The 9,810-nt window shown below is 37.7% G+C and overlaps 2 protein-coding genes across 2 annotated transcripts; one reads left to right on the top strand and one right to left on the bottom strand.

Annotated features, from left to right (window-relative positions):
• On the top strand, positions 1-7,438 carry LOC113318703 (zinc protease PQQL-like). Its single transcript, XM_026566922.1, has 21 exons — positions 1-330; positions 978-1,224; positions 1,327-1,452; positions 2,094-2,231; positions 2,313-2,447; positions 2,555-2,812; positions 2,910-3,047; positions 3,388-3,457; positions 3,542-3,755; positions 3,949-4,054; positions 4,272-4,505; positions 4,643-4,807; positions 4,892-5,041; positions 5,110-5,201; positions 5,383-5,464; positions 5,597-5,680; positions 5,769-5,885; positions 6,005-6,115; positions 6,247-6,327; positions 6,527-6,721; positions 6,993-7,438. The coding sequence occupies exons 1-21, from the start codon at positions 125-127 to the stop codon at positions 7,068-7,070; spliced, it is 3,027 nt and encodes a 1,008-aa protein (XP_026422707.1). The 5' UTR covers positions 1-124; the 3' UTR covers positions 7,071-7,438.
• A 548-nt stretch (positions 7,439-7,986) lies between these two features.
• Positions 7,987-8,283, bottom strand: LOC113316600 (probable ribosome biogenesis protein RLP24). Its single transcript, XM_026564759.1, has one exon. It carries the CDS (start codon positions 8,281-8,283, stop codon positions 7,987-7,989), a length of 297 nt encoding a protein of 98 aa, XP_026420544.1.
• Between the last annotated feature and the right edge of the window lie 1,527 nt (positions 8,284-9,810).

Genomic DNA, 9,810 nt, shown 5'->3' with positions numbered 1-9,810 from the left:
GTAAAGAAAAGAAACCGAGAAAAAGAATAAGAAAACGAATATCTTCTCCTCCTCTGTTTCTTGCAGTTCTTGAGATTTGTACTTCAGAAACTTCACTCATTACTCACTAGAAGTGTTTTTAGAGATGGATTTGTTACCAGTAGAGAATACACCGTTGAAAAAACAGGGATTCCGGTCATTAAAACTAGTTAATATAAACATGGATGAAGTTTTTGATACAAAACCATATGGTGTTGATTATGGGGTGCTTGATAATGGTTTATCTTACTATGTTCGGTCTAATTCCAAACCTAAGATGAGAGCTGCTCTTGCCCTTGCTGTTAAAGTTGGGTAAGTTTGATTTTTAATCAGTAAAGTTCAGTTTTTTTTTTTAATTTGTTTGTAAAGTTTTTATTGGATTGATTGATGATGGGTTTGATTAAAGTTAGGATTTTTATGATTTGGGTGTTGTTAATTTGAATTTGTTTGGGTTGGAGTCAATTGTTTGGTTAATTTCATTAAAGGGTTTTGGGGGTTTAATTGGAAAGTAGAGGAATTTGGGTTTAAATTTTGATTAGGTTACTAGAAATTGAATTTAGTTGATCAAAGATTCTAGGGATTTAGTATGATTCCGTGAGTTTATGTTTTGGAGTTTACTAATTAGTGTGCCCCTGCATTTGACTTGGCTTTTCATTGGGAATAGAAGCATGAGAGATACACTAGTGGCCGCTGCGGGCGACGTGAATTTGACTTAATGTCAAGCGATTATGCTGGGAAATTGGAAATAACTGTTGTCAAATTGGAAGAAATCGAGAAATTCTAGCGAAAGTATAGTTACATTTTGCTAATGGGCCTTTTTTTTGGTTATTACGGTAGTCACAACAAGATGGAATGAAATGCAATGCAATATTTTCTGGTTCTGTACTAGTTTTTTTTTTTTTTAGATGCATATAATTACTGTCTTGATTGAATAATCAAGTTAATTTTGTCCATGGCAGATCAGTTGTGGAAGAGGAGGATGAGCGTGGAGTTGCTCATATAGTCGAGCATCTTGCTTTCAGTGCAACAACGAAATACACAAATCATGATATTGTTAAGTTTCTAGAAAGTGTTGGGGCAGAGTTTGGTGCATGTCAGAATGCTACAACGTCGGCAGATGAAACGATATATGAATTGCTTGTACCTGTCGACAAGCCTGAACTCTTATCACAAGCTATATCAGTCCTAGCAGAGTTCAGTTCTGAGGTATTGATGATTCGTTTGCATTGTTTTCTGATCTACCGCTCTAAAATGCAGATTTATCGTGCACTTCAATGTTCACTTGTTTATTCGTTTATGCAAATATAGGTTCGAGTTTCAACAGAAGATTTGGAAAAAGAAAGAGGTGCTGTTATGGAAGAATATAGAGGAACTCGTAATGCCAATGGTCGGATGCAAGATGCACACTGGAAATTGATGATGGAAGGATCAAAGGTAATACATATCTGCTGTATCCTATACTTGCCCTGTTGCTTTTCTAGGATTAGGCCTATATCTGATAATCTATATATTTTTTTCCCGTAATAGACACACATCAGTCGAGATAGGTATGCATGCTGAGATTGCTTAGAACATAGCCCGAGAAAAAACACTTTGAAATAAGTATCAGCTGATCACCAAAAAAATGAGTATTCGAAAATTGACCTCCTAAATACTCTTACATTTAAGTAAAAGAAACTCATGGACATGCATTACTTTTTGTTCGTAAAGTGCTCTCGTGGAGCCTGCAAGGATGTTAGTATATATGTGGTTATTGTTGTTTCTCATGATTTGTGTACAGTGGTTGCCGATCATTCCATTTCTTTTTTTTCTTGGCCAAAGATCTGCAACCTTATAGTGTAGGAAAATAATTATGTTTGCTCAATGAACTTGTTATTCATACTCAAGATTTTGTAAAATTGGCTGTTGTTGTTTTTTGCCCGTACAGTTATGAAAGCTGAGAAACTTCCGCAACTGGCTTTGAAAAATTATGATTTGCATATCTGAATAAGCTCTTTATTTTTATTTTCTTGCTCAGTGCAATGAGTTGTACAAGTTTGTTGGAAATTCTAACATAAGCTTGCTGCTGGTTGCAGTATGCAGAGCGCCTACCTATTGGGTTAGAAAAGGTGATACGAACTGTATCCTCTGAAACTGTCAAGAGATTCTATGAAAAATGGTATCACTTACATAACATGGCAGTGATAGCTGTTGGTGACTTCTCCGATACACAGGTCGATGCTTATTTTAAATTGAACATCATTTCTTTTGGAGGAACTGTGATAGGTTTCTAAACTTTGATATCTAATGTACAGAGTGTGGTTGATTTAATAAAGATGCATTTTGGCTCCAAAGTATCGCCATCTGCTCCTCCTTTTATACCAGATTTCCCTGTCCCGTCCCATGAGGAGCCTCGGTTTTCATGTTTTGTCGAATCTGAAGCTGGTGGTGTAAGTACTCCGAGATACACTTTCTTACTGCACAAATCCATATTTAAACAAATATTTATTAGTATTGACTTTCTGATTTTCTCCCTGCTTCGTTTGGCTCATACCAGTCTGCAGTTATGATCAGCTGTAAGATGTCAGTAGGTGAATTGAAGACCGTGAAGGACTACAGGGACTCACTAGCAGAATCAATGTTTCATTATGCCCTTAACCAAAGGTTTTTTAAGATATCTCGTAGGAAAGACCCACCATATTTCTCCTGCTCCTCTTCTGCAGACGTGCTGGCACGTCCTGTAAAAACTTATATAATGACTGCAACTTGTAAAGAGAAAGGAACTATTGACGCTCTGGAGTCAATGCTCACGGAGGTACACCTTCCATCTGAATATATGATTTTGCTTTTGCCATTTGCCAATTGCAACCTCCTGTTAATTTAATCTCGTCTCGTTGTTCCCATATTCCTAGGTTGGCAGGATCCGGCTTCATGGATTTTCAGAGCGGGAAGTATCAACTGTTCGAGCATTATTGATGTCGGAGATTGAATCTGCTTATTTGGAGCGTGATCAAATGCAGTCAACTAGCCTGCGAGATGAATATCTGCAAGTACTTTATTCCTGTCCCTATTTCATGTACCATGGTTCTATTTTTGTATGGTTTTGAGAAAGTTACTTAAAGAGTAAATTGAGTTACAAATGCATCAAGCTTCATCCCTTTATCGAGGGTTGGGCGTTTCATATACATGTCACATGTTAGTTCTGTATGATTATTATATGCAAGTCCTATGGGCACTCACTAGTTGATTTCTGTGGTTCCAGAAGTAATAAGAAGCTTAAGAAGATGCATTTTCGAATTTGAATTTGAATTAAATGTTATGTGCATTCATATCTGCATAATGTGCCACACCTCACTGATCATTCTAATTTGTGTATGTTTGAATTCTCAGCATTTCCTCCATGGTGAACCTGTTGTTGGGATCGAGTATGAGGCGAAACTGCAGAAGAGTCTCTTACCTCGTGAGTTGAACATCTTTGTGAACTTAAAATAAATTGTATGGACCTCTGTTTGCTGTATATCAAGATTTATTCTTTTTGTTACAGAAATTTCGGCTGTGGAAATATCGAAGTTTGCTGAGAAATTTCGATCGTCATGCGGCTGCGTTATTAAGACAGTTGAACCTCGTCTTCATGCAACAAAAGATTATCTGAAAAGCTCTGTTTCAAAGGTCAATTCTCTCGAGGAACAAAGAAGCATTTCTCCTTGGGATGATGAACACATTCCGGAAGAGATTGTCAGCACAAGGCCAACTCCAGGGTAATATTTCCTACGACTTCTGTACAGTGTTGGGTTCAAGTTCATTTTCAGTTACTTTGTGTATGGTTATATGGGATGTTGTCCGTACATTTTTTTTATCCTCTACTGTGGCTTATGCTCAAGTTTAAGATTCTTTCATACTATCCCTTTTTGTACTATATCGTCTAAATTTTGTTGAAAATCTATTTTTTAGGAGCATTGTGGAGCAGACTGAATGTCCAAGTATTGGGACCACGGAATTACTCTTATCAAATGGAATGAGAGTTTGCTACAAGTGCACAGACCACCTTGATGACCAGGTACTTGACCAGTTCTGATTTTGGAGGCTGGTGGTAAAAACTCGAATGTTCTGTTTAGTGTTACTGTGTGAATTGCACATGGTTCTTGCAGAAGTCCGTATCACATATAAGCTGGACGTCTTATCTAATCATTTCCAGTCAAGGCTTTTATTCTATTAAATTCTGAGCATAATCACGTGTTCTTATTCTTATTTTTTCTTCTTTTAATGTTCAATAGGTTCTGTTCACTGGGTTCACATACGGGGGTCTCTCTGAATTGCCAGAAAGTGAGTACTCTGCGTGTTCCATGGGCTCAACTATTGCAGGGGAGATTGGTGTATTTGGTTACAAACCATCTGTCCTCATGGATATGCTGGCTGGAAAGAGAGCTGAAGTTAGTACCAGGATCAGTGCCTACATGAGGTCGTTTTCTGGTGACTGCTCACCTTCTGACCTTGAAACTGCCCTGCAGGTTTGTTAATTACTCTATAATCAGCATCCATAAATTATATTCTCTTGTACTCGCATCACCTAACTGTGCATTGTATTAATATTGTGTACATCATCCTCAACTGTAATAAATTATATTTTGGTGCTTGTCGTTTGCAGCTTGTCTATCAACTTTTTACAACAAGTGTGGTACCAGGTGATGAAGAGGTACAACTAGTTATGGAAATGGCTAAGGAATCGATTCATGCTCAAGAAAGGGACCCTTACACTGTGTTTGCAAACCGTGTCCGGGAACTTAATTATGGGAACTCCTACTTTTTCAGGGTAAGGTGAATCTTTGTTTCATTAAGTATTTCAGTTATTTGGCTTTTTATTACTAACTTCTGAGTGAAACTTCTCCTCAAGCAGCCGATCAAAGTTAGTGACCTTCAAAAGGTTGATCCTAGAAAAGCTTGTGAATATTTCAGTAGCTGCTTCAAAGATCCATCAACCTTTACCGTTGTGATTGTTGGAAATCTGGATCCTGCTAGTGCACATCCTCTAATTTTACAATACTTGGTAATTCTATCACTCTCACAAGCTGCTTGGCCTTGAAACAGTATAAACGAATCCATTTTTCTCTGCAGGGTGGTATACAGAAACCCACTGAACCAGTCTTACATTTCAACCGAGATGACTTGAGCGGCTTGCCTTTCACTTTCCCGGAAACCATTATTAGGTACACCAGCTCATTATCTATTTAGTGTTCAGCCCCAATTCCTCAACTTTTGTTGCATGTTTTTGTGTAACAATAAGACTAAGATTCTATATCATCCAATCCAATTAATAATAAAGAATGAAAAAGGATTGGAGCTTAGACTGGAAATCTTTTCACTAAGTGATATAAATTGTGGTTTTAGGGAAATAGTTCGAAGCCCTATGGTGGAGGCACAATGTTCAGTCCAGATAGCATTTCCAGTTGTGTTAAAGAATGGCTCAATTGTAAGCATGACCTTTTGGAGATCCATAATCTCAAGTCAAGTTTTTTTTACTTCAACTGTTAACATAGTTCCAATATGTTTCTTCTCTGATGAATCCTGTTTTTGCTTTTGTCTCCTTGAAACTCGACTTCAGATGAGAGAGATTCACTTTGTTGGATTCCTAAGCAAACTTCTGGAAACTAAAATCATGCAAGTTCTTCGCTTCAAGCATGGACAGGTATTTGGAAGTTTTTTGTTGCGAGAAAGGCTTCCGTTTATTTGTGTTCTTAAATGTGGCTTTGCTTAACTGTGTTGTTTTTTCACAGATTTACTCAGTGGGTGTTTCTGTATTTCTTGGTGGTAACAAGCCGTCAAGAACTGGGGACGTGCGTGGTGATATCAGTGTTAACTTTTCTTGTGATCCTGATATCTCATTAAAACTGGTATGCCTCTGTTTGAACGATCAAATAAAAATCTTCTATTAAGTTTCGTGTTGAACGTTGTTAACAAGAGCAATTAATCATCACGTGCACACTTCCTTATGGGTGAGACTTTTGTGTAGGTTGACCTCGTTTTGGATGAAATATCACGTCTTCAGGAAGAAGGCCCATCAGATCAAGATGTTCTGACTATCCTTGAAATCGAGCAACGTGCCCATGAAAACGGGTTGCAGGTAAGATTCGTTACCTTACAACTGTTTTGATCAGCACAGTGTTTCACAGTTTGTTGTGTATAAAGTAGTCGCCGCCTCTCTAGATTTTCAGTATTATATTTTGATTTGCAAAACTGTGCCACTGTATTTAGGAAAACTACTATTGGCTGGATAGGATTCTTCGAAGCTACCAATCGCGAGTCTATTTTGGTGATCTTAGTGTTTCTTTCAAGGTTGGTACTTTTCTCCTAGTTATTTTACTACAGTTCGAACATTTCTGGGTTTTCAAGGCTTTCATTTTCTAACATGGATGTGGGATGTGCATTCCTCATTGAGGACGGTTCAAGGGTTGATTTGCGTACTAAAGAGTTGTTCACCTTGTACTAAGCAAATTGTCCCCTTCTCTCAACTTCTTTTTTATCTCTTGTACAGACTCAAGATGATGGACGAGATGAAGTCAGAGGATCTTTAAAACCATTAACAGCACAATTATCTTTACAACGCATACTGCCTTTCCCCTGCAGAAAGCAGTACAGTGTAGTGATTCTTATGCCCCAAGCCTCACGCTTAAGGCGGCTTAAATCTTTATACCGGTCTACAATAAACAAGTGTAGCACAAACGCAAAGGTCAGTCAGAATGTTATCATTTCCTGTACTTTTTTTTCTCTGGTTTCTCGTAAGTATGCCTTGATCTGTGTATTTCCTCCTTTGAGTTGAAATATTTTTTCTTGCTTAGTAACATAAACTTGAACAACCAAGTGATAGTTCCAGTCCAAAATGCTAACATTCTGTTCCACCTACCCGCACAATTGCCATAGATTTTTCCATGTAATTGCATGATATGCTCACAGCAAATTCCTTGAGAACGATTCTGATCTCCTCGTTTGTGTTTTTGTAGGTTTTGGCAGCAGTTGCTGGTGTAACAGTTGTAGCCTTCACTTTGTGGAAACATTCAAGATTTACTCTCAGATCTTAGGAAAGATTATCGTGAAACATATTGCAGATAATTGAAGATTACAAACACAAGGAAATTAGAGAGACAAATCCCCATGCGCATATCGACGATGGAAAATGGGCCGGTGTTTATGCCGACATTGCACTGTTGCAGAGTAGAGCAACATGTTGCCGGGGATCATCTACTCTATCGAAGTCAAAGCAGGTTGTGTAAAGGGTTTAAATTTTACCACTTTGTATTCTAGATTTTGTGATCTCTAAAACTGAGTGGTTCGATCATCTTGTAATATGAAAATTTTTAGAAGTAACACAGTACAACATTTACCTTAGAGAAATTCTAAACGATGTTGACAAAAAGAAAATTATAAGAATATAGTTATTGATGATTGATTGCACAACATACCTATGTACGACAGAAAGTAAAACCATTTGTTTGACAAAAAGTTCTACCTACACTCTTGGATATCCAGCAAATTGGGTTGATGATTTTGCATTTAAAAAAGAAGGGGGAGACTGTTTTATGAATGCCTGATAGAGACTGAAGGGCTTATAGGACCAAAGCCAGCGTTACTCTGAAGGCTGCTGCTGTTAAACTGGGAGTCGGTCTTACCTTACGTTTAAGGTGGCTAAATATCTCTGTACTGGCTTCTGCAATGCTTCAGAAATTCAGAATGTGGAAGAAAGCAAAAGAAATTTGCGCCTAGTTTGATTAGTACTAGCATATAAAAATCTGCTTCCGGCATGGGTGAATTGACGCGGTACAAGTTTCTTTAAGAAAAGAGAAATTTAAGAGCAATATGAGCAAAGAAGACAATAAAGATTATACAATTCAAATCCAAAAAACTTGAAACAAAATTTTGCAATCACATAAATGTTGAACCTCCCATATGAAACACTAAACTAAAATAAACGACGAAAAACTGGACAGCTGAAATTTATCACTCTTCCATGGCATGAATCTGGTTTTTTTGTATCTGCACTTTAATCTTTGGTGGAGTTTGGACTCCCACAGGCTTAAGGATTGGGACACGCTGATCATCTAATTCCTTCCTTTCCACTTTAATCATCTTAGATTTGTTACCCTTCATCCTTTGTTTATGGTGAGCAATCTCCCTCGCCTGTCTGATGTTGACGATCTCCTTCATAACCTCGAGAGTTTTCTGAATGCGAATCCTGTCATATCTCTCAGGCCTGTTCCTCTTTCTCTCGAATTCAAAGGTCGAATCCTTCGTCATGTCCTTGCCATGCATACGTCTGTATGCCTTAGTCCACTTAACCTTTCTAGGGTTCCTCTTCATCTTGAAATTTTTGTGGCACTTGGATCTGCAAAACCGAAATATGGAAGCGTCATTGCGTACAAACTGGATACCATGACCTGGATAGACGGTAGATGAACAAAACCAGCACTTCTCCAACCTCGTTGTACTGGATTTTTACAAGAAAGATGAAGTTTTTTTAGGATCTCCTCCAAAAAAACAAAATATCGGCGAGAGCTTCTCTTATACGAAGGCGGCCGAATTCTTTCGAAGGACCGAAACCCTAAGTAGGGTTTTGGATGGCATGTTGGTCGGCGTATATGCAAGAAGAGTCCTGCTGAACCCTGAACTAAGGGTGGCCCTGAAAAGAAGCCTCCGCCGACCCAATGGCTGCTTGCTGGTGAGCCAACAAAAGAATTATATGTGTACCTTTTCAATATACTCAAACCTTAACTAGACACCAAAATGCTATATAAATGATCTAATGTGCTATATGAACACCAAGGTCCGGAATGGAGCGGATACAACATCACTTTTCGAAGTAATTCTAAGCCTACTCTAAAGTTGCTGATGGGAAGATATACAAAGGCAAGAGAATATCGTTATAGTATTAGTGAAGACTTTAACATTAGGATATACATTTGTATCAACTTCAAGGCTGCTACTTTTATTTTAATTTCCAGATTCAGTACAATTAAAGCTGCAAACATATCGACTTTTTGTATTCTTCTTCATGCCATTCAAACCAACTGAACAAACGAAGATTTATCTGCTATATAGCACAATCTTAATATTGCAAACTGTATTAATCTTGTAACAGTAAATAATGCTCAGATTTATGAGAATCATAATTATCAACATATTGCTTGAGGAACTATCCTCTTTTCGGGAAAAAGCAAAAAAAAAAAAAAAAAAAAAAAAAAAAAAAAAACCAAACTCGTGGCACCCAAACTAACACGGTAACACCGCTAACTTTAAATACACACCATTTGTACTTGAAGGATGGCGCCATGCCCTTTACTTACAACTCCCTTTTGCCTTGTAGCTAAATTTAATGATCGAAAAAACATATCAGTACTTTGTGTACGGACCGATGTATACCGGTGCTGATGGATTAGGCTCAGGAGGAGACTTTTGATGGGGAGCTCCCTTTGGCCTTGTCGCTTTGACATCGGTCCCAGTTTTAGATGAATTTCTTTCAATGATCATCAGTTTCCTTGAGCGGCTTTCCAACATTTTTTTCACTGCTTTTCGACAAGTTAAATATAGTAACAATTAGATTATTATACAATGGACCGATAATATAATGCAAGTTATAACTGATATCCGATGTTGCATATGTTAATAGAATGGCACCTTCTTCTTTTTCGAAACTGCAAAATTCAAATCAAAATTTCTATCTGCCAAGGAGGCTAAACATCATACATAAAGAGGGTAGATGGAAATTCGCCCATCTACAAATGAATCACCAAAAGTATAAGCTCACAATATGCGTACATAAACGCC

This window comes from Papaver somniferum, chromosome 10 (assembly GCF_003573695.1).
Source record: "Papaver somniferum cultivar HN1 chromosome 10, ASM357369v1, whole genome shotgun sequence".
In the NCBI taxonomy this organism is placed as follows: domain Eukaryota; kingdom Viridiplantae; phylum Streptophyta; class Magnoliopsida; order Ranunculales; family Papaveraceae; genus Papaver; species Papaver somniferum.
The sequence above is the reverse complement of the archived record's forward strand: the minus strand, read 5'-3'. Positions and strand labels throughout refer to the sequence as shown.